At 59.5% G+C, this 23,621-nt stretch overlaps 2 protein-coding genes across 5 annotated transcripts in view; both read right to left on the reverse strand.

Moving 5' to 3' along the window:
* Positions 1 to 687: 687 nt before the first annotated feature.
* WDR18 (WD repeat domain 18) lies at positions 688 to 9,349 on the reverse strand. Of its 2 annotated transcripts, XM_067734547.1 has the most exons (10): positions 9,100 to 9,348; positions 7,790 to 7,900; positions 6,501 to 6,634; positions 6,077 to 6,218; positions 5,422 to 5,565; positions 5,269 to 5,333; positions 5,059 to 5,183; positions 4,697 to 4,863; positions 3,917 to 3,985; positions 688 to 3,664 (listed from the first exon to the last, which is right to left on the reverse strand). In XM_067734547.1, exons 1-10 carry the CDS (start codon positions 9,340 to 9,342, stop codon positions 3,533 to 3,535), a joined length of 1,332 nt encoding a protein of 443 aa, XP_067590648.1. In that variant the 5' UTR covers positions 9,343 to 9,348; the 3' UTR covers positions 688 to 3,532. The 2 variants fall into 2 exon arrangements, with proteins under 2 accessions (XP_067590648.1, XP_067590649.1); XM_067734548.1 differs by lacking the exon at positions 3,917 to 3,985 and having other exon boundaries at positions 9,100 to 9,349.
* A 3,552-nt stretch (positions 9,350 to 12,901) lies between these two features.
* The window catches only part of ARID3A (AT-rich interaction domain 3A), a 36,296-nt gene continuing 25,576 nt past the window's right edge, over positions 12,902 to 23,621 (reverse strand). For all 3 annotated transcript variants that reach the window (XM_067734541.1, XM_067734543.1, XM_067734540.1), the window contains exons 5-9: positions 21,356 to 21,539; positions 20,743 to 20,990; positions 18,124 to 18,405; positions 16,850 to 16,948; positions 12,902 to 16,371 (exon numbers count right to left, since the gene is read on the reverse strand). In XM_067734541.1, the coding sequence (XP_067590642.1) occupies positions 16,196 to 16,371; positions 16,850 to 16,948; positions 18,124 to 18,405; positions 20,743 to 20,990; positions 21,356 to 21,539 (989 nt within the window). In that variant the 3' untranslated portion in view covers positions 12,902 to 16,195. The remainder of the gene's footprint in view (positions 16,372 to 16,849; positions 16,949 to 18,123; positions 18,406 to 20,742; positions 20,991 to 21,355; positions 21,540 to 23,621) is intronic.

Below are 23,621 nucleotides of genomic sequence, written 5' to 3' on the forward strand. Positions count from 1 at the left end.
GTAGGTACGCAAGCACCCGACGGTGCCTTGGGTCCCCGTCGGATTCACGGGGGAACCCCCTGAAGCCGCCCTATCTCGGGTCCTGCTGTTACACCTCACCTTCCCCCAAGGCCCACTACTTGCATGACCTGCGCTGGGTGCCCTGGCCTCTGCGCCTCAGCTCCCAGCTCTTTTTTTCAAGCTTTTTTTTGATGTGGACCATTTTAAAAGTCTTTATCGAATTTGTTACAATATTGCTTCTATTTTATATATATATATTTTTTTTTGGTACGCGGGCCTCTCACTGCTGTGGCCTCTCCCGTTGCGGAGCACAGGCTCCAGACGTGCAGGCTCAGCGGCCATGGCTCACGGGCCCAGCTGCTCCGCGGCATGTGGGATCTTCCCGGACCGGGGCATGAATCCGTGTCCCCTGCATCGGCAGGCGGACTCTCAACCACTGCGCCACCAGGGAAGCCCCTATTTTATGTTTTGTTTTTTTGGCCCCAAGGCACGTGGGATCTTAGCTCCCCGACCAGGGATCAAACTGGCACCCCCTGCAATGGAGTCCCAACCACTGGACCACCAGGGAACTCCCTCAGCTCCCATCTTTACAAGCTCAATGGTAGTAGTTCTGACCTCCCAGCTACCCTGCACATCAAACAAGTGGACACAGGCAAGGTTTTTTCCTTAATTGTGGTAAAATATACATAAAGTTCACCATTTTAATCATTTTTAAGTGCACAGCTTGGTGGCATTAAGCACATTCACGTTGTGCAACCATCCCACCATCACCTCTAGAACTTTCTCATCTTCCCAAACTGAAGCTCTGTCCCCATGAAACCCTGACTCCCCACCCCGCCCCCAGCACCTGGCCCCCACCATCTACTTCCTGTCTCTGTGGATGTGACCCCCCCCAGGGACCCCCGTGAGTGGAATCAGACAGTATTTGTCCTGTGTCTGGCTTCTCTCACTGAGCATCATGCCCTCAACGTTCATCCCTGTTGTAGCAGGTGTCAGAATCTCCTTCCTTTTTAAGGCTGAATAATATTCCCTTGTGTGAATGGACCACACTGTTTTATCATCTGTCAATGGCGACTTGGGTTGTCTCCACCTTTCGGCTGTTGTGAATCACATTGCTGTGAACACGAGCGTGCAAACATCTCAAGTCTCTTGCTTTAATTTCTTTGGAGGATGCACTCAGGAGGGGGATTGCTGGAGTGTATGGTGATTCCACATTTTATTTTTTGATGACCCTCCAGACTATTGGCCACAGCGGCTGTACCATTTCACCTTCCCACCAGCAGTGCACAAGGGCTCAGATTTCTCCACCGCCTCCTGACACGTTTTGTTTCTTAAATAGCAGCTGTCCTGGTGGGTGAGAGGCGGTATGCCACTGCGGTTCACATAAACTCAGCACACATGCAGGAGTCATCTGTGAATGCTGGGTGCCGCCTGCACCTGCCCCTCTGGCAGTGATGGACCAGGATTCAGGGTCAAATTGTGCTTCTACAGATTCTTACAGACGGCATTACTGGCCGTGTGCCTGGTGCCTGTGACACACCTGCTCAGCCGCACACCAGCTCCTGAAGGCTCCCCGCAGGCCGAGGTGGTGTACGTTCCCTTTTACAGATGACACGGAGCCTCGGGGCCAGGTGTGGCTTGCCCGGGGCCCCGTAGAGATTTCAGGGAGAGGCAAACGGGCTCCAGCCTTCACGGCCCACCAGCAACCTTCTCTGCAACCAGCTCCTGCCAGCTGACCTCCAGTGAACTCCCTCGGCACGGCCCGCGGAAGGGGGACAGGAGACCTTGCAGGCCCGCAAGGACAGGTGGCAGGGACAGCGTGGGCAAAGACGGTTGCGTGTCAACTGGAGGATCTTCCCAGGCCCAGCCAGGCAACCCCCTCTTCAGGGCTGAGTCATTAAAATGACAGCCCCAGGGGTGGGGACCCCACCCAGGGGTGCCTACCCTCACCCCCAGCCATAGGTGTGGCAGGTGAGCCAGGAGGAACCCCAGGACCCAAGGCGGCAGCTGAAGGTCCAAGGCAATGAGAACAATATCCCTGCTCCCCAGGGAAAAACCCAGAGCCCAGGAGGTGGCTGCCAGACATTGGGTGATCTCCAGCCCATCTCCTGGCCACCTGCCAGCTCCTGCCTGGGACTCCACCAGACAAAGAGCAACACCGGGGCCTCAAAAACTGGCATCTCCTTCCAAGCCACTGAATCACGGGGCGAGTGCAGACAGCTGGGGGCGTGGGGCAGCATGCCCCAGGCTCGGCACCAGGGCTGCCAGGGACCCCCCCACCAGGGCCAGGGCACAAGGGGCCCGGGCAGGTGAGGTGGCTCTTGGCCCTAGGGGAATCTCAGCCCAATTCTGAGGCCCTCTCATCATCTTCCGGACCCTCTGGAAACCAAGGGAGTGAGGACGGACTGGGCGCACACTGCAGACAGGAAAACAGCTCTGGGTGCTCTGGGGAGGAGGGCGCAGCTCCAATCCCCAGCTCTGCTCTGACAGGCTGCCTCGCGACCCGCCCCCCCCACCCCGCCTCACTTCTTGGGATCCACCAGCGGCCCAGGGGCTGCACCTACAACGTGGACCCTATCAGCCAGCAGGACTCCTCACCTGGCAGCTCCCTGGTCAAGGCAGGCCATGAGGGTGGGTGCAGAGCCCCAGCAGGGATGCCCACTAGCTAAAGATATGAACCAGGCGCTGGCCCCCAGCCGAGATCATTACAGCACCTGCTAAGTCATGCGGATTTTCTGAACCATTAAGCAGACTGTCATTTGGGGGCAGCTTTCTGGAAGGTTCCATGGGCAGCCTCAGGGCCCACCTCTCGGCTGGGCTCCGGGTGCCAGCTGGCAGTGTCCCTGTCTCCCCTGGGCAGTGGGGGTAGGGCCTGGCTTCCCTCCGGCCTCTGACACCAAGAAGGTTCTGGTCAAGATGACCCTGGCCCAGAATTGGCTGCCACCCCAGAGCCAGCTGCCCTGACCCAGGTTGGGGTGACGGGACCAGTGTGACTACACTGCTGTCCCTGAGTCACTCCTGCCCCTGGGGACCTCGTCCTGCAGCTCCCAGGATGCCCCTGCCCTGTCCCACTGGTGGCATGGCCTCTGGGTCATGGAAAGGCACTGGGGCAGCAGGTGAGTTAAGAGGTGAGAACCAAGGCTTCTCGACGCTAGATCTGAAACTCGGACGCTGTGATGGCTACGGCGAGGCCCCTGAGGCAGGTCCCGCCACCGGGGTCCTGAGCCCGGCGTGGGCACAAGGAGGCCGAGAGGCAGGATTTCAGCTCTTTTGTTAGATGTGGCACAGCACCAACATGACATGGGAGGTCACGGAAGGACAGCGGGTCAACACGACCACGACCCCTGGTGGGGGTGGCAAATCCAAATGATAGGACGCTGGCAGAGGATGGGCGCGGGCCTCGGGCTCTGCCAGCCAGTCGGGAGGGTCCCGGGGGGAGCCCAGGGGGCAGGTCCGGGCGCGGGTCCGGGCGCGGGTCCGGGCTGTGTGTGTGCTCACTGGGCCTCCCTTGGCCAGGGTCGGGTGCACGCGCTCACTTGGCCGGCCGAGTGATGATGCGCGTGGAGAAGTCAAAGAGGTCGCGGTTGATCTTGCGCAGGTTCCGCACCTCGTCCTCCAGCTCTGCCACGCGGATCCGCAGCTGGTCCTGGCCACCCAGCACGCTCTGGGGGAGGGGCGGTGGAATGCTCAGAGCGGGAGGGGGCCTCAGACATCCCACTGGCAGGCAGCGGGGCGAGGCTGGCACTGAGGGCCACCGTCCCCACGGTCCATGACGGGGGGTGGGGCGGGGGCACATCCCTTCCAACCCAGGCCCAGGCCCCCTGCCGCCCTTCCCTCCGGACAAGCCCCCATCTTGGGCCCCCGCCCCCATCTTGGGCCCCTCCCCTCCCCCATTTTGGGGCCTCTCCCCTCCCACCTTCTCCAACGTGCTGCACATCACCCCGTGCAGCTGTTCCGCCCGCTCCAGGTAGCTGGGCTCTGACCCCTGGAACAGAAGGGGCCGCATTAGCTGGCCACTCCCATCAAACCTCGAAGGACATGCAGACAAACGGTCAGCTGGTGCCTCCAGCCCTGGGAGGGCTCAGCCGCCCTGTGAGATTATGGACCCTGCTGCCGCCCAGAGGCCATCCGTCTCTCGCTGGACCCTGTCTGGGCACGCTGCCCTGGGCCAGCAGCCCGGAGCCTGGCACAGCCATCCATCAGGCCGCCGGGAGGGGTGTGGACAGCCCCGCAGGCTCATGTGACTCCGAGGCGCAGAGACAGCAGACAGAGCCTGGCCTCAGTGGGCAAGGCTGGCCGCGCTGAGGACAGGTAGGGAGGGGCCCCAGGGGCCTGGAGGGGCAGGCAGGCCGTCATGAAGGGGGTCCCATGGGCACTGGGGCTGTGAGCGCTCCCGCCGCCCAGCTGGAGAAGGTGGCTGCCCGTGCACAACCTCTGGGTCCTGATCGGCCCCTGGAACAACACCCTGTTGTTGTTCTCAAAGGGCAGTGTGGCCCGCTCCCTCTCTGGAAGGTTCCAGGGCTTCCTGAGGCCAGGGACCATCCATCAGACTGGCCTCAACGACAAGGGCAGAGAAACCTCTTCAGCAAAGGAGCATGTGGAAGGTCCCCACCAGGACCCGACCCAAGGGCACCCAAGGCCACACGGCAGAGGCTGAGGCCCAAGGGTGGGGGTCCCTGCTGGGGGTGAGACGTACCTGCTGGTGGAGGCCCAGGCGCAGCGTGAGGCCCCCGTGGCGCGGCTCGTCCCCATGCTCCGCGCCCAGCAGGTGCTTGTTGAAGTGCGGCAAGGGCAGGCTGGGCCTGCAGTCGGAGCTCAGCATGCTGACGGGCGCCAGCACGATGCAGGCGTTGGTCACGGGGCCTGGGGCAGGCGGGCAGGCAGCGTCGGGACCCGCCCTCCGCCCCTCCAGCCACCCACCTGGCCCTGACACTCCCGTGCATTCCCGTCCCCACCCTCCACGAGGCAAACTCTGGGGCCTTGCTCCAGCCCCGGGCCGCCCACGTGTGGACAAGGCCCCCCGGGCCCAGGGCCTCCAGGAGGGCTGCGTGCGCCCACCTTTGAGAGCCACCGTCCTGAGGCACTGCTGGCTCTGCACATCCCAGAGGCGCACCGTCTCGTCGTGGGAGCCCGAGAGTAGCACGCTGCCATCCGTGGACACTGACAGGCAGGTCACCTGGTTCCTGGGGACAGACAGGTCACCTGGCGCCCGGGGGAGGGCGGCACAGTGACCCCCCCCCCACCTCCTGGTCGACCCCATCCCTGTACCTGTGCCCTCTGAACACCTTCCCGTGGTCCTGCTCTGGCTGGAAGCTCTTCTCTCTCTGCCCGGGCTGCGGAAGCGGGAGGGCCGGTGAGCACAGGGCACAGCTGCATCTCAGCCCCAAGCCGCGCACACCCCCGTCCCCCACGCCCACTCACCCAGGTACAGAGGTCGACCTGGAAGATGGAGCCGTCACTACCACCGCAGAATATGTGATGCTCAGCCAGGTCCATGGTCACGGCCATGATGCTCACGTCGAAGAGCACAGACAGCAGCAGCTCGCCGGAGGAGACCTCCCACAGCTGGGGGCAGGGACGGGGGCATGGGTCTGAGAGCGGAGTGGAGCGCAGCGGCCCAGCCGGGAGACTCTGGATGCCACAGGAACCTCAGACGGGAGCTGTCACCACGGGGGGCTCGGGGGTTGAGGGACCTGCTTCTCATGCTGGGACCCCTCGCCACCACCGGCTTCAGTTACTGTCAGCCCCCAGGCCACCACCAGGTCAGCCCTGGACTGCCCCAACCAGGGACGAAGACCTGAGGACTCCCTCAAATCCCCTGAGGCTTGGCCAGGAGCTGCCAGGTGCAGTGGCCAAGTGGGAACTTCCAAGTCAACACAGGCCTGGACTGCCCCCTCCCGCCCCCCACCCCCCGGCCCCCGGCCGTCCTTGAGGCCCCAGGCAGCGGGGGATTAAGAGCTGTCTGGAGCCACCAGCCAGCGGGAGGAGATGATGCTCTGGTTCCTATGGGCCAGGAACCCGCCAGCCGCCGGGCTCAGCTCACAGATCCACTGCAGGGGTCAGGGCAGGGCCCTACCTTCACTGTCTGGTCCAGCGAGGAAGTGGCCACCCGGGCCAGGGGCCCACCAAAGCCGCAGTGCAGGTCTGTGATGGGGAGGGTGTGGCGAGACCACACGTGTCGGGGGGCGGGGGTCCGGGAGGGGTCTGCCTGCAGCACGCTTGGGGGGTGGGGAGGAGCCGGACCTCAGCGGGGAGGGCGGCCCACATCTCGACGCCTTTATACCCTGTCTCCGGGCAGCAACCAGGCCCCCTCACCCGAATAAAAGTCCTGGGTAGCTGCCCAGGGCCCCGTCCTCCTGGCACCAGCCTACCTGACCTGGAGCCCCTTCCCACCCCGGGGCCTGGCCTCTCTGCACAGCAGGTTCCCCGCCCTCATGGTTAAGGCCTCGCCCGGCCAGAGGCTACAGCCGGATGGGGAGCCGCCAGGGCCGGGGCTCTACCTGCAGAGGCTCCAAGCCAGCACCAGGCAGTCCTTGCCCCCCGAGACGAAGTGGCTGCTGTCCCCCGTGAACTGTAGGCACGACACATCCTGGTAGTGGCGGCTCAGGACGACCAGAAGGTTCCCCGTGGAAACCTGGGGAGGCGGAGGGGCACCGGGTCACGGGGAGCCCTGGGGGAGTGGGAGGGGAGAGGGGGGAGGGCCCTCCCCAAGTGGCTCTGAAGTGAACAGGGAGGCTGCGGGGCCATGCCCCCTTGGATCCTGCGAGCACCTGTTCCCACCCTGTCCCCAGTGAGATGACACAGCCCCAGGGAAGGTGTCAGCAAGGGGACAAGGCCGAGGGGGGCTGGTGAGGGAGGGTCTCTCCAGGATCGGCTGGACCCAGGGGCGATCTTTGCAGCCAGAGCTGCAAGTCACCATCTTCCGAACTGGCTGGCGGGGGGCACAGATGCTGCCGCAGGTTGAACTGTGTCCCCCAGACACACGTGTCCACGCCCAACCTCCAGAACCTGTGACCTCCCTTGAACGGGACATAATCTCTGAAGATGTAATCAATTCAGAAGAGGTGACGTGGGAGCGAAGTGGCCATTGTCTCTTTAAGAGGGACACCTGGACACAGACACACAGCCGCTCACCCCGCTGCAAAAGGAAGGAGAGAGGCTACACACAGAGGCGGATACAGGCATCAGAAAGCCCCCAGCCTGTGTGCCAGCCTTCGGTTAGCCCCGTGGGGCGCCCCCTCGTGGCCACAGCTCACGCTGGCCAGGAATTCTCCAAGAGGGTGGAGAGCCAGGACCACACAGTGTCCCCCATCAAGGAAGCCAACCACCTGAGACATCTGCTGATGGTGGACGGGCCGCTAACGTCTGCCCACACCCCCTGCACCAGCTTGACAGCGAAAAGAAGGAGTATTTCTACCACAGGGCGACCTGTCTCAGTTTCTCTCCCTGCACCTGAACAAGGCCTCTTAGTTTCAGAATCACATACTGAGGTTTAAGAGCCCTGGAGTGAGGTTACCAGCTCTCTCTCATATCCTCGGGCCTCACACAGTCCACAGAGAACAGTCGGTTCTCTTTGCTGATCTCTGGGGCAGCCAGGAAGGTCGTTCTGCCGGTGCCGAGGTCAGGAAAGGCCTTGTTCTGTTGCCTCAGATCCTGCACTGTCTACGCAAGAAGTGAGGTGAGCTTCCCCCACAAACGTAACAGACTGTCGGTGACAACTGGGTCAGTGATCTCAGCTGGCAGCCTGCGAGCGGAGCCCGCCACCCCGGTTCTGTGCTCCTATGCTCACCTCCCACAGGTATATGCTCTCTGTGATCCCTGCCAGAACGTAGAGGCCATTGGGCGACGTGGTAAGACAGGTGACCGGTCCGGGGCACATGATCTTCTGCTGAAGCTGGTCCTAGAGAAAGAAGCAGCTTCTGAGTTTCATGCCCGATGAGGGAGCAGGGGGAAGCGAGGCGAGTGGGAGCAGCACCCAGACAGCTGGTAAGTCCAAAAGCACCAGAAAGAGGAGTGGGGACAGGGGTGGTTTGACCCAATCCATGGTTCAGGAAGGGGGGTGTTTGCTCCAGCTGAGGCTTTGCAGGGCGGGGGTGGAGGTGGAGGCCTGTGGATTCTCCTCAAAAGCAAGACAGCGCTGCAACTCCCCATGCTCCCAGTGCGGGAAGGTGGGGGGGTGTCCAGGTTTGGTCCCCAGGGAACTAGATCCCGCATGCCCCAACTAAAGATCCCGCACGCGGCAACGAAGATCCCATCTGCCACAACTAAGACCTGGCGCAGCCGAATAAACGAATAAATACTTTTTTTTTTTTTTCTAAAAAGCAAGACAGTGAGTCTCTGGACTGGGGGTCAGAGGAACCGTCTGGCCACTAGGCTTTCGCCCCAGTCCTGCATCCCCTGAAGTCTCGCCTGGGATCGTACGCGTCAGTTTCTAAATGTCTAAAATAGAACAACTTCTCAAGTTTGTGTGTGTACCACACCAGGCAGAACCGGAGCACTGAGCTTGCCGAAAGACATGGCAGCTGGCAAAAACACGTGGCGAGCAGCTTCAGGGGCTGCATTTCGAAGTTTCTGTAGGAGAAACCGTGGGCCCTAATGGCAAAAAGTAAGCGTCTTTTCAGGGGTGATAAATACATGAGTCTCCGGGCTCCCCTTCAGCGGGCTCCCCCAGGCCTCAGACCTTCACCCTCCAAGCCCACGATGCCCACGGAAACCCTACGGCAAACTCCTTTCAATTACACTTCCCGCCCCACGCCGGCTCCAGCGCAGGGCCCCCAGGAGACCCACACCCAGCTCTCCTTGTGCGCGTGCGCACCGCTGGCTGCCCCGAAGCCCGCCCGCCACACCTCCAAGCGGCAGCCCACCCTCAGCTCAGCGCGTGCGCGCAGCGCCCTAACCGCTCCCACCGACGCCGGGCGCGCGGCTCCCTCCCCCCACCAAAAAGCCCCCAGACCCGCGCGTGCGCAGAGCCTCCTAATAGGATTCCCCACTTCCCACCGGGGTTCAGGGCCCGTGCGGCCCCCACCGCCCCCTCTCCCGACCCCAGGCCCCTGAGCCCCGCGCATCCCGCCAACGGCGCCCAGGCGCGCGCCGCCGAACCTTCCTCTGTAGCTCCCAGGCGCTGATATAGTTCTTGCCCAGCTGCGCCGCCAGCAAGTACTCGCCATTGAGCAGCGCCAGGCCGCGAGGCCCGGCCTGGCCGCCGCGGTATGTGAGCAGATTGGCGCCCGAGTGCAGCTCCCACACGACGCAGCTCCACAGCTGGGCCGCCGAGTCGGTACACACGGCCACCTCCACGGGCGCCGCCATCATGCTTTCTCCACCGCCCAGGACATGCGTCATCACCAGCGAGACGCGGGCGACTGCGCCCTGCCGGCTAGAGCGGTGCCCACGTTGCCCGGCTCCCGGCGGCTGGCCGACCCGAGCGTGCGCACAGGACTCGGGGAGGGGGCCCTGTGAATCCGGCGGGCTCTTCTTTCCTGCTCCGCGGAGAATCAAGGGACGCACAGCCTGGTTAGAGATCTTGGAAGGAGATTTCTTTCAAAAATAGATGGAGAAACCCAGGCCGAGGGTCTCCTGAGAGCGGTTAGTAGCTTCAGAGCCTGGAGGTCTGGTTTGGCCATTTCCACTGGGCGCTTTTGGTCAAGCACTCAACCTCTCGGATGATGATGGTGATTATTTTTTAACGTGCGTATATTGAATACCGACTTCACAGGCCCGAATGAGACATTGCACGTAAAACAGACTACGCACCTAACATAACAGGTAGCTGGTGTTCAAAACGTAGTTAGACGCATATTCACGGATCCATCGTCCGCCTCCCCCGGACCTCTCTTCTTCGGGGGCCACAAAATCCACATTTTTATTTCGGCAACTTGGTGCGGGTCGAACAAGTCGCGAGCTCTGTCTGGGGAGCACCCAACAATCTCGTGTGAGCGCTCCCGGCCGCAGGCCACGTCTACAAACAGTGCATTTTAAAATGTGGAGTTAGTTGTTAACCTTTGAAAACGGGGAATTTCGCTCAGGAGTCGCGGTCTCATGGCTGTCTTGGGCGGCGTACCCACAAGCAACATTGGGGAGACTGGGTGCGGGGTGCGTCCCCCAATCCCGCTCTGCCATCCGGGAGGGGATGGTGGAGAGGAGAGCGGAGGAGGGGCCTTCCTGGAGGAGGAACGGCGCCCGGAGCCTGGGGCTCCGCAGCCCCAGGCCCGGCCGCCAGGTGGCAGGCTCGAGCCACCGACCGGGATGCCGGTCGGAGTTGCTCCCGGCCCAGGGGCCACAGCAAGAAGCAGCAACCGGGAGGAGGGGCGTCAGGGGGGACCTGCTTGATCTGGAGGAGGGGCTTCCCAGAGCAGGTGTCCTTAGAGCGGGAACTAACAACCTGAAGAGAAAGAGGGGCAGAGGTGCGTGCAAAGGCCCTGAGGCAGATCATGGAGGGGGAAGCTGGATGTGGGGACCTGGATTTTATTTTATCCCCGGCAGGGTTGGGGGGGAAGGACATGTGAAACTGAAGAACTTTTGTAAACTGGGGAGAGCTGGGTGTCCAAACCTCCAGAAGCTGCCAAAAGGGGACACTGAGGCAAGGACCATCTATTCCAAAGACAGATTGGAGCTAGAACCAACTGTTCCTGATTTCCACCCCCAGAACCAGCTGATGTTCCCTCCCTGCTTCCTCAAACTTTTTTTCTTTTTTTCTTACTGCGAGTAAGAAAAATGAAACACCTTAAATGCTAGTTTACATTTTTCAGATACTGTTTTCCCAAAACCACATCCTTCTTTGAATCCTGAATCCTGGGCATTCTGTGGAGCCCCATTTGAGAATGGGCACACTCTGCGACCCCCGGGGGTGGAACAAGGCAGCCTTCTTCTAGCCACCAACTCAGGGCTTGAACCTGGTCCTGAGCAGCGGAGCAGGTCACTGCACAGCTCTGGGCCTCAGTTTCCCCATGTGCAAATCAGGGATGCTGATTCGAGCCCTGGGTGTGTGTCCTCATCTGCGGAGGTCTGGCCTGGAAGTTTCCAAGCACCCAGGTTCCAGGACGCAGGGTGGGCCCTGCAGGTGCCGGTTGCAGGGGGACCAGTTGTGCAAACAGAAGTCGCTGCTGTGGTCACTCAGGCAGGGGCAGCCCCTGGCTCTGCTGGAGGGCAGGGCAGCTGGAGTGCTGGCCCGGCCCCCTCCCAGGCCTCTCCCTCCACTCCTCCTGTTTCCCCTCTGCCCCTCCGTGGGGGGACGCAGCTCGGCCAGGCTGCTGTGTGAGGTCAGAGGTCACCCCACCCCCAGCCTGGTTCCGGAATGAGGACAGACCAGTTGTGTCAGAAGGGCAGGACAAAAGCCACACTTTGGGGGCCTCTCGGACCACCCAGTCACCAGACCTCCTTGGTGCCAGCCTGGTTCCTGGTCCTAGACCCACTAAATCCTAGGCCTGGAGGGCATGAGGCTGGCGGCAGGAGCAGGATGGGGAAACTGAGGGACAGAGGTCTGCACAACCCCTCCGGGTCTAAGCCCCGCATTCTTCGTTCCCTACACATGTACTGAGAGCCTCCTGTTTGCAGGCCCAGGGTACACTGCCCCATCTCACGCCCTGCCCACCTGGGGCGGCGGGGACCCAGGAACAAACCCAGCAGCCCTGGCCTTTGTGGGGCCGCCCCGTTAAGTGCACTAATGGCGGAGGGGAAGGCGGATGACTCAAGCGAAAACCCTCTTCTTTTCCCGGCGTCCTTTCATCCAAACCTGCCTTTGGCTGCTGGTGGGCTCCCGCAGCTCTGCTGATCAGACATGGTTTTGAGTTTCACCTGGGAGGCTCCCTGGGCCTCCTCACAAGCACAGAGCGGGAGGCCCAGCAGGCGGGAGGCTCCTCGGGGATCTGGGAGGCTGGGGAGGAGGTGGCGGGGCCCGACCCCCTCCCGGCTTCCCCCCTGCCCCAGGGCTGTGTGACCTCAGGGCCTCTTGCCCCATCTCTGGGCCTCTTCAGAGGAGGAATGAAGATGCTGGACAGGCCGATCCAGTTTGCTGAATGGGCCTTTTTAAAACAAAAAAACAAACAAAACAAAAAAACACTTTTCCTTTACCTCCCTGGGGGGGGGGCAGGGGGCTCTGAGGGGCAGGTGGGTTGACCCCTGTCCTCTGACCTCTCCAGGTCCCCCAGGCCCGCAGAGGCTGGAACCACGTGGATGGGCCACAGGGAGGTGTCTCCAACAGGAGTGAGTTGTTTTTCCTCACTCAACACAGACCTGGGGGCTGACCCCGGCAGGAGGGACCAGCCCAGGCCAGCCGTGGCCGGAGCAGGTGGCAGGGGAGCCATGTGGCAGGAGGCCTGCCCTGCCCACCATCCGGCCACGCTGACCTTGAGCCCGTCACGTCCTCTGGGCAGGGGGTGGGGTCAAGACATGGCTGAGGAATAGATGCCCAGAAAATCTTGCTGTGCTGGTTTGCCCGTGTGTGGGGTTTCCCTTCCACGTGTGCTGAGCCCAGGGGTCGCAAACTGCCCCGAGGGCTGAGCCCGCCCCTTGGTCTGCTTTCTTTGCGGCCACAAGTCAAGTGTAAAAATGTGGACTGAACCACAGCAGGAAGGCTGGGGGTTGGGGAGGGGGCAGAGTGGACCCCTGTCACGGCCAAGACTGCTTGGGCTGCTCCCAGTGGGCGTGGGGCAGCTCCGTGCATCTCACCCACATAAGGCCAGGGTGACACCACCCAGCACTGCTGACATGGGGGAGGGTCGTCTTCTGTGGGGCCCCGCCCCCCCCACTCGATGCCAGGAGCGCACACATCCCTGGACGTGACCCAGTGTCCCCTGGGGGGCACAGTCCCTGCTGGACGCTGTCTGGGTCAGGCCCTGTGCCTTCTGCTGCCAGGACCCAGGGTAGGGGTGGGGCGACGCCCAAAAAACCACCACAGGAGCCGTTCTCTGTTAAAAGAAGTGTTTTGTCTTGTTTTAATATTTCATCAGCTTTACAGGGTTACAACTGTCTTAAATATTTCTGAAGTTTAAATACAATCTGCATAATAATGTTATAAAATGTAAACTTTCAGTGTTCTTTTAAATTTCAAAATCACACCTTTTTTTTTCTTTTTTTCTTTTTTTGGTCTTTTTTTTTTTTCCCTCCCTTTTAATACCTGAATGTCCTGCAAAAACTGAAATAAATCGTCACAGGCTGCCCCGCCGCGGCCAGGGTGCGACAGGCTGGGCCCGGCCAGAGGTAGAGAGTAGTTTTACATCTTTTTATTAGAAGTTTTTTTTTTTCCCTTTAACCTGAGTTCAGGCGCGGTCCCCACGCCCTCTGACAAACCCCAGAGAAACTGAAATTTCACATGTCAGGAATGAAAGGCTGAAGTCATGTTTGCCAAGAAAAAATGCAGAAGCAAAATTAAGGGGGGAAAAAAAAAAAAGGATGGTAGTGGGCAAAAATGCTAACAGTGAGAAAAGTGACTGTACAAACACACAACTATTACAAACCAACCCGCCACCCCGTGCCCCGTCCCGCCCCCCGCCCGCCCCCCAGCCGGACAGCTACAGCCCTGCAGCCGGTTTGGAGGTCACAAGGAAGGTTCTAGAAGCAGCCCATCCACAAGCATCTCCAGAGCAGGGGAGCCCCTGGAGCCCCTCTCCACCCTGAGTTTGGGGGTCCCCACCCTCAGCATGCTGCTAAGCCCCACCTGTTCTGGAATGAACAGCACTCAGCCCCCATCCCCGTCCCGGTTTGCATAAGGGGTGCTGAGCAGCACCCCAGAAACCCCCACTGACAGGTAGCGGCGGGGTTGGGAGCAGGGGGGGCTGATGGGGGCGCCCCAGTCAGAGGCAGGGCCCCCTGGGGGCTGAGCGCCCACTGGCCCCGGGCCCCCCTCGCGTTTCCACGGCCGGTGGACTCCCCCCATCCTGGGCCCACGCCCCCCCCCATCCCTTACAATCATCAGCGTCGCCCAGCACCGCAGGCACACCCTGAGTTAGACCCGGGGGAAGGCGCCTCTCCTGCAGGACACCCGCTCCCCGAGACACACGTGGATCTCAACAGGACGCACGGGGGTGGGACCCTGAGCTGGGGGCTGGGGGCTAGGGGGGGTGGGCGGCCTGGCGGGGGTTTTGGCATCAAAAGTCAGACCTGAGGTAGAAAGAAACTCGCAGCAGAGACCCCCCCTCCCCCCCACCCACGCGGCCGGCAGAATGGGGGGCGGAGTGGGGGGGGGCAGAGGGCAGCCGCCCACGCTGCTGCGGTCAGGTGGGGGGAGAGGAGAGGGAGAAGGGGGGGTGATGGCGAGAGGGGAGCAGATTGTGTCTGGGGACAAAAGGATCCCCCTCCCACAATGATTGTGCCGCTGCAGTGAGAGACGGGAGGGGAGAACCTTCCAGAAGGAAAAGCAGGAAGAAAGCCCCGCGTCCAGCGCTACCCCCTCCTGGAAGGGTGGGGGGCTTCAGCGACCCTGAGATATACCAAAGAAACGGGCTCCCTCCCAAAGACACACATCAGCCCTGCAAGGCAAACCCAAACCCAGAGAGACTGGGGGCGGGGGGAGGGGGGCTGAGGACCACCCTCACGGTCTCCAAGGCAACAAGATGACGCCGGGGTCTGGAGGCTGGAGGCGGGAGGCGGCCGGCGGCGCCCTCCCGCTCCGGGCTCGTTAGGCCGGGCTCCCTGGGCCCATTTAGAGGTTCCAGGCTCACCCTGGGAACAGCTGAGCTCCTCCCACCCCACTCCAGAGGAACGTGAAAGAGCGCTACCTTGTGGGAGCTACGGCCCCGCCCAACAGCACCTGGTCCCCAGGGACCCCAAACCGCGCCTGGGCTTAGGACGGATGTGCAGCTCGCCTGGTGGAGACCTTCACCAGCCCTGAACTAATGCCCCCCAGCTGCGCGCCCCCCCGATGCCCACCTTCTGACACGGGGCACAGGGTCGCAGAGGGAGGGGCACGGCCCCTTCTCAGCCTCTATTTAGTTCCTTTAGTTACTGCAGGGACCCCAGGAAGTACGAAGGGACAAAGTGGAGGAGATGAAAATGCTGGGGGGAGGGGTGGTGTTCAGGGTGCCGTGGCCCCACAGAAACCCTGCCCTGAGCTAAGGCCGGCTCACCCGTGTCCCCCGCATGGACAAGTCTCCAAAAGCAGCCCTTTCAGGCAAGGGAGTCCCCAGGCCGTATTCATCCCTGAGACAGGAGCCTGGGGCTGACAGGCGAACCCCCTCCCAGCAATTTCTCCTTTCGAGTTAAGACTTTGGGGTTCCTGACTGAAGAGCCCCGCATGAAGTAAGAACAAGTACGGTGATGTCTACCATTCAGCATTCCTGCTCCCCTTTCCCGCGGACCCCCGGCATGCAGCCCCTACCACAGCACCTGAGTTCATCGGCTCTGCTGACTCTAGCCCAGGGATCCAGTGTCCTGGGCCCGCCAGCTGCCCACTGCGCCACAGGAAATGCACAACCGAACCCAAATCAGTCATGGGAAAAATAAAAAGGGTATTACTTTTTTTTTTTTGCTTTTTTTTTTTTTTTTTTGCTTTTTCAAGTCCAGTTTCCCTGAATGAACACAAATATATAGATATATATATCCTTTTCCTAGGTTTGATTCCTCCCCCAAGAATAAAATAGAATATTTACAAAACAAAACCCCCGAAACCTCTTAAAAACCCTACAGACTTTGAAGTTCACTATTTCTTTAAAAAAAAAAATAATAAGTTCCCGAAAGCAACAAGAAAAAAATTCAACTGCTCTTGGCTCAGGGGTTTCATTCAACTCAAGGAGCTGGGTGTGGTGAGTGTGTGATGAAGAGGGAAAAAAAAAAAAGGGGAAAAAACAGATAAAAATGAAAAAACACAGTGCAGGGATGTATGAGGTAAACAGGATTGGCCTGTCCAAACCAGACACCAGTCCACGTGGGTCCGCTAGGGCTACAGGAAAGCCCTAGGAGACATTTGCCTCTCTTGTTTCTAATTTCCTTTGCTGCTCTCACAATTCATCTCTCTGAATGTCCGAAACCTGAGTAATTCAAGTGTTCCTTGGTTTTCCCCTGTTTTATTAAATTTTCTTTATATATATATATATATATATATATATGTATATATATATTTTCTTTTCTTTTTGGCGTCAGCTGTCGCTCCTTTGTGGATACCTCCCCTCCCCACCCGTATCTCCCGCCATCCCGGCCCCTGCTTGGCCCACCTGGACCCCCTGACCCGTCTGGTGGGCTCCCAGGGTGAGGAGTGTAGCGGTTAAGGCAATGAGTTATTTGAGGTAGAAGATGCGGGGGGTGCAGACAACCCTGCTGGCCCCGCCTGGCTGCCTGCGCTGCTGCTGGTCCCGCTGTTTGCTCCCCGGCTGCTGCCACCTCCGCCTTTGCTGGGAGCTGAGGGTGGCGTGGGGGCCGGCGGCTGGGCGAACAGCACTCCTGGTGCAAGGACAGGAGACAAGTCGTGGAGAATTTAAAAGATCATGTGACAGGTGCAAGGGATTCCTGAGCGCTGACCCCCTGTAAAGAGCGTGCCCGCCCCCCTACCCCGGCTTGCAGGACACTACCATCTCCTCAGCCTCCCACCATGGGGGTCTTTACAGCCACCGAGCTGTTCTGTGTCAACATCGCCACCTGGTGGTCTATAGGAGCCATGGGTCTGATCACATTTTTTTTTAGAAGGAACCTGGAAACATCATTTGCTATAAGACATATAACACAGGATATGTATCTCTGAGCACTTACTCTGTGCTGAGCTCCGTGCTATGTATAGGACACAGACTATCTCGCTTGAGTCTCATGAGGGAAGAGGTCTGGGCTCAAGAAGGCCACACCCCCGGGGGGTGGGGGTGGGGGCAACCAGGACTCGGGAGGGAGAGATGTGGTCAAGGTGGGCATGGGGGCTGGGTGGTCCTACCTGTGTACATGATTCCATTAATCTCTACTGACATGCTAATACTGTTGCTGCCATTGGTGTTGGTCAGGTTCGCAGCTGAGTCCTGGCGGCTCTCAGAGCCTGCGGGAAGAAGAAAAACCACCCTTTGTAATCATAAACCCACCTATGCAATGATCTGGGTGACGTGGGTCACCCACCAGACGTGAAGCTTCTCGAAGCGCTGGACAGGATCTCTCAGCAGCGCACACAGTAGGTACTCAATAAATACTTATTGAATAAGGATGTATTTGTCTCAAATTTGCTTTTTTCTTGATTAGAAGTATTTTTTCTTTTTTTTTAATAATTTTTACTGGACTATAGCTGATTTACAGTGTGTTAGTTTCAGGTGTACAGCATGATTACAAGTCTTAAGTGGTGTCCCCACACCCAAATCATGTCATTCTTTTTTTTTTGGCTGTGCCACACGGCTTGTGGGATCATAGTTCCCCAACCAGGGATTGGACCTGGGCCCTCGGCAGTGAGAGCGCAAAGTCCTAACCATTGGACCGCCAGGGAATTCCCCATGTTATTTTTTTTTTTTTTTTTTTTTTTTTTGCAGTACACGGGCCTCTCACTGTTGTGGCCTCTTCTGTTGCGGAGCACAGGCTCCACGGCCATGGCTCACGGGCCCAGCCGCTCGGCAGCATGTGGGATCTTCCCGGACCGGGGCACGAACCCATGTCCCCTGCATCGGCAGGCGGACTCTCAACCACTGCGCCACCAGGGAAGCCCTCCATGTTATTCTTTTTAATGACCACAAAGTATTCCAGACTTGATTCAAGAATTCCCCTACTGATGGACACACTAGTGACGTCATGCAAATAACTGCAGTGAACGTCCTTGAAAACCTGTGTTTCCTTGTTTCCCTACATTAGTTCTGCTCTAGATGCCAAGCAGAATCACCCAGTCATGGGGCAAGCACATTTTCTATTTTTAAAAGAGATTGCCAAGTTGTCACCTATTTACGTTCCCACCAGCAGGACCAATGGGGCCCCTTTCCGCACATCCTGACCAACGTTTGATATTATCAAACTCTGACGGGTGAAAAACAGTATCTCCTCGTTAACTTGCAGATCCCCAACTAGATGGAGTTGAACGGTTTTTCCTATGAGTTTACGAGTCAGAGCTGCCCATTTCTTCTACTGGTTTGTCTGCCTTTCTATCTTACTGATCCATAAGCACTCTTTACACGTGGTGGCTACGGGGCCCTTGTGCGCATGCAGGAAGCACAGAGGGTCTGAGCGCCAGGGTGGTACCTTGGCTGTTGATCCGGATGCTCATAGGCAGCTGGGCCGTCATGGCCAGAAAGTTCTGCTGTAGCGCTCTCTGCATGAGCCGCTGCTGTTCCTCTGCCACCAGGGCCATCTTCTTCTCAGGAGGCTCCCCAGACTCCAGCTTCTCCCGGAGCTGCTCCAGGGCGGCTGCCTGGGCCGCCACGGCTGCCTGGGCCGCTACTGCCTGGGCTGCCACCACGGGGTGACCTGCCAGGGAGACTGGCAGGCGGCCGGGGACCGTGATGGGGATGGCCGAGTCCTCCTCTGGACAGGAGAGAAGAGGGGTTGGTGGCCAGAATGGAACAGAGGTGGCCCAGTCCCCACCTCCCACCCAAGGTAGGAATGTACCCCCTTGAATACCTCCACCGATGGGGTGCTCACTTCCTTTCCAGGGAAGTGTACAGGTTTTTGAATACACACAAGTGCTATAAGATCCTTTCTAGTATCAGGCTGACATCAGATACCAGCATAATGGTAATATAGGTCACGGAGACAATACTAGTTACAGTGACAGTATCATAGTAGTATTTAGCATTAGTGTTATAGAGAGACCACAATAGCACATATTACATATAATACTAGTTATGACAAGAGCTCACCACATGTCTTGTCTAAAGCACTTAACGTGAACCATCTCAACAATCCCATAACCACCAAGTCACCCCTTTCTCCACTTTACCGCTGAGGAAACCAAGGCTCAGAGAGGATGGATAATTTTCCTGAGGCCACAGACCTGGAGAGAGGCTGAGCTGAAATGAAACGCATGCAGCCCAACTCCAGAACCAGCTCCTAACCATTCCCGTCCTGTGGTTGAAACAAACGTCCCCGTGGTTCCCACCCACTGGTCCCACTGTCTCCTCTTCTGACTCTCCCTCCCGTGTCTATCCCTGGTGGCCTGGGGCTGCCTCTCCAGGAGGGTCCCCACTCCAAACTTTGCAGTTGCCAGGCCCTCTGCTCTGGAGTCTCTGCAGCCCTTTCTGCTTGCCTCCCGCTCAGCTGAAAAGAGCCCCTGGGACCCATCAGAACCAGCTTTTCCTGGCCCCCTCGGTAGCTCCATTAGGTCCGAACCTCTCCCTTATCCGCCCCCGTCCTCCCTAGCTCCAGCACAGGACCTCGCATGCAGCAGATGCCTAATGACATTCACGGGTATCGCTGCAACTCCCCAAGGCTGGGGGGTAAACTGAGGCTCACAGAGGCCGGAGGGAGCTGTCACTGGTGAGACCCCATTCACCTTAGATCTGACCAGCCCCAAATTTTCAGGGCGCTGTGAGGATCACCTCAGATCCCCGGGCCAAGCTTGGAAAGTAGGGAGTCACAGCTCATGTGGCAAATGAGAAATGGAACCTCGGACAGGTGCACCGACCTGCTTGAGGCTGGGCTGCCACATGTGTTAGCGAGGATTCAGAGACTTGCTGGAAGAGGGGACTGTGATCGGCTGGTGATGTCTGCCATGGATGGGGATTAGGGGTGGGGGGCTGCCAGCTACCTGCAATCTCAGGCCTGTTGCACGCTGGGCATTTTACACACTGCAGGCTCCCCAACACCCCCACAGAGAAGGCATAATTTCCCCCACTTTACGTGTAAGGAAAGCTGGGCTCAGAAAGGGGCAGTGAGCTGCCCAGGGGCACCTAGCAATAGCTTTAGGGGTGGTTAAAGAGTCCATTTGGGGCTTCCCTGGTGGCACAGTGGTTGAGAGTCCGCCTGCCGACGCAGAGGACACGGGTTTGTACCCCGGTCCGGGAAGATCCCACATGCCGCGGAGCGGCTGGGCCCGTGAGCCATGGCCGCTGAGCCTGCGCATCCGGAGCCTGTGCTCCGCAACGGGAGAGGCCACAACAGTGAGAGGCCCGTGTATCGCAAAAAAAAAAAAAAAAAAAGTCCATTTGATGACCCACACGACACCCTTGGTGTCTGGTGGGACAGTGTGTTCAGGAGGATTCTAAAGCTCAAAGGGAAAAGAATACAGTGATCAACTAGTAATGTCCGCCATGTGCAAGGGACTAGAGAGAACGACAGCGATGAAAAGCATCAGCCTTGGACTTCCCTGGTGGCACAGTGGTTAAGAATCTGCCTTCCAATGCAGGGGGCCCAGGTTTGATCCCTGGTCAGCAAACTAAAATCTCACATGCTATGTGGCCAAAAAATAAATTAAAAATAAAAAAATTAAAAATTAATTAATTAATTAAATAAAAACACCAGCCACAGGCAAGTGGACTGGGCTACAGTAAAACAGTGATTAATCAGTAATGTCTGCCACGGGTATAGGATGGGAAAATTGGGCTTGATTTGCCATGTCTGCCTTGGCATAGAACTGGAGGAAAAAATTATCGGTTCGTGATGTCTGCTGAGGGCACAGGTTCAGGGGAAATGAATTGATTAGTGATGTCTGCCTGCTACGGGCCTGGGGCTGGAAAAATGGCAATTGATTAGTAATGTCTGCTACGAGCACAGCATAAGCAGGTTGGCTGCCTTCTTACACACCAACTTTGGGGTCTATCATCCCAGTTACCCAGGGAGGGGAAAAGGCAGTCCCCTCCCTGGGACACACCGCCAGGCTGAAGCTGAGTCAAGATCAGGCCCCAGGCCCCATGCAGCCCTCACCTTTCTTGATCTTGGGGGCTGGGGTGATGGAGCTGCCGTTGGTGCTGGCGGCCAGGCCCAGGGAGGACACAGGGAGCTTGGGCGAGGAGAGCATGCTGTGGGCCCCGCCCGGTGAGTAGGCGAAGAGGGAGCCCCCAAAGCTCTGGCGCCGGCCCTCCCTCCGGTTGCTGTCGATGGCGGCCTGGAGCTCATTGGGGTTGCTGAGGCCACGCTTCTCACACTCGTAGGGGTACAGGTACTTCATGTACCTGCAGGCAGGGGCAAGGGGACAGGATGGCACCTGGGATGCCTCTGGGGTCTGCATAAAGCCAAGCCCCGCTGCAGCACCAGCTCCTCAATCCCCATCCCACATCTCTGCCCGGAAGCAACCGGCAGCCCTCCAAGCCGTGGTCCTTGCCTGTGCTATTCCCTCTGTCTCAATGCCTGTCCTGTGACATGTCCCCAATCCCGTCCCCACATCGACTACCTGCTATTCCTTCAACACTCAATTTGCATAGCCTCAGAGCCAGGACATTCCACCCTCCACCCTGTGGTCTGGCCCCCCCCCGCCCCCCCCCCCCACTCCTCCCTGCCTTGGGTCCTTTCTGCCCGGACGCTGCGGGCGGGCACTCACTGGGTGCGCAGCGTGAAGGCGGCACTGGTGATGGACGTGGGCAGGTTGAGGCCCTTGGTGATCTCCCGCCACAGCTTCTTGTTGATGACCTCCACCAGGCCGCCCTTCTCCGTCACCAGCACGTACAGCATGAACAGGTCGAGCACCTGTTTGGCCATGATGGGGATGCGGTTCACGGGCGTCCCTGCGGGGAGGGGGGGTGCCGTCACCTGGGGTGGTGCCCGACGCGTCGGTGAGCGCGGGTCCCCTCGGCATAGCTGACCTGGGGCGGCTCACTCTCTTGGGGGCCGTCCCGCACGCTGTGAGGGGTGGAGCAGCCTCCCTGCCCCACCCACTGGATGCCAGGAGAGGATGCCAGTGTCCCAGTGTCCCCTGGGGGGGGGCAGGGTCACCCGGGTGAGACCCCTGCTTGCGAGAGCCCTGAGGAGGCAGCTCTGCCTCAAGTCTCTCCATCAGTGATCTGGCCTCATGCTGCTCTCACCTGGGTGGGTGACGGGGGAGCTGCAGGGCCAACCTGGGGGCCCAGCAGGAGAAACACAGCCTTTGTTATTCCTCCTACAGACACGACAGCTGCCAAAACAACTCTGCTGTGTTGGGGGCTTTGCAGTGGGGGAGGGAGGGCTTGATTAATCCACTTTGCAGCTTAGACACTGGGGAGGTGGGCCAGACCTGGGAGGGAGGGGGGGGTGGCCCAGCCTCGGGAGGGGGCTCCTCCCTACAGACAGCCCTGCTCCCATCTTACACCCACCCCGATGCTCCAAGCCCCTGCACAGCCATCTCCCTGTCACCCAGAAGCCCCAGCCGTGGGAGCCCTTAGGTCTCAGCTTAGCCTGCCTGGCACCATCATGGCTGAGGGTGGAGAAGCCCCCACTTAAACCTCTCTCCCTGGCAGGGAAAGTACGGGTTTACTGTCTGTGGCCCCCACCTGCTGTCCTGCTCACATGGGGTCCCCCGGTGCCCAGCCTGGCATACAGCAGGTGCTCAATAAACAACAGGGAAGGTTGAAGGCCCCCACCCCAGCCCTGGGGGCATGCTTGCCGCCCCTGCAGAGGTGGCAAAGGGAAGCTCCAGGGTGGGTTCCTGCTCCCTGCCCCCACCCTGGACAATGCCCTGCTCCCTGGTCCCCCCTCCACAAGCTGGACATCCCGGAACCGCCTCCTGCCAACCTTGGCCACTGCCGGGCCCTTCCCGGGTTGCAAACTCCCCAGCGCATGAAGACCTCCTGGAGGGGTTGAGGAAGACGGGCCTCAGAGCCCACGCTACCCGCTTCATTTTCCAGCCCAGGGAGGGGGGAGGAGCAACGCCAGGCGCCAGCGGCACACCCAGCCCCACAGACGCGCCCACAGCGCCCACCTGGCCCACCCAGGACGCTGGTTTAGGCTCTGCATTGGGAAAAAGAAGGAGCCACGCCAAAGCTCCTCCTGGGACCCTGCGCCCTGGTCCGGCAGCCGGGCGACGGATGTTCATAGAAGGAGTGGGGCTGGGAGAGCACGGAGAGGCACTGATGGAGGCGGGCGGGGGTGGGGGGGCGATAAGGAAGGGCGGAGAGGTTGTCAAGGAAACCGCAGGAAGGTGGGGTGCAGGCAGGACCCCTCCTCCATGTCCAGCCCCCAGAGAGTTCAGAGAGATATCCAGTTGGAGGCTTTTACTTTGTGATGTGCGGGAAAGACTACTTTATCATGGGATGCAGGACGTGGTATCCAGATTCTCAGCCCCAAAGCCCCCGACCCCAGTTATAGAGGGGAGGGTTCAAGAGGAAGGTAGGGAAGAGAGGGCCTTGGAGCTGGGTTTTGAGGGTTGCATAGGAGTTTGTTGCTTCCTGTCCTCCAGGAGCACCTGGCTTGGTGAGGGAGACAGGGCTGGACACAGACCTTTGAAGTCCTGTGTGGCCAGGAGCTGGGGGCCCCAGAGGACCCCAGCCTCATCACTCTGGGGCAGCTCACCATACTTCCTCCGTGCCTCCAGGACACCGGGAGGCCAGTCTGGGGCAAAATGGGTGGGCTCTGGGCCTGGGAGCTTGGAGCCCCATGGTGGGGGGAGGGGGAGTGGGGGGCTCAGGTAGGTGTGGACGGGATGATAAAGGGTGGGTCGATCTCTCTGACCACATGGGGGGTGGGGGGCGGCGGGGGGGGGGGGCAGCAGGCCTGGCTGGGTCTGGATTCCTCCACCGGCACCGGAGGAGTTAATGTGGAGGCCGCAGCCCCCTCCCCTTTCATCTCCTTCCCTTCCGGCCTGGGCCTGGTTGGGCCTGTGTTTACAGAAGCTG

Source organism: Pseudorca crassidens, chromosome 3 (assembly GCF_039906515.1).
Source record: "Pseudorca crassidens isolate mPseCra1 chromosome 3, mPseCra1.hap1, whole genome shotgun sequence".
Taxonomy (NCBI): Eukaryota; Metazoa; Chordata; class Mammalia; order Artiodactyla; family Delphinidae; genus Pseudorca; species Pseudorca crassidens.

What these genes read in the sequence shown, in the direction of transcription:
- WDR18 (XM_067734547.1), bottom strand. Translation starts at nt 9,342, where the DNA reads ATGACGCATGTCCTGGGCGGTGGAGAAAGCATGATGGCGGCGCCCGTG. An exon ending in AGAGCATATACCTGTGGGAG is followed by an intron (nt 6,635 to 7,789) that starts GTGAGCATAGGA and finishes CCGCCTCCCCAG; the next exon opens with GTTTCCACGGGGAACCTTCT. An exon ending in CAGGACGGTGGCTCTCAAAG is followed by an intron (nt 4,864 to 5,058) that starts GTGGGCGCACGC and finishes CGCCTGCCCCAG; the next exon opens with GCCCCGTGACCAACGCCTGC.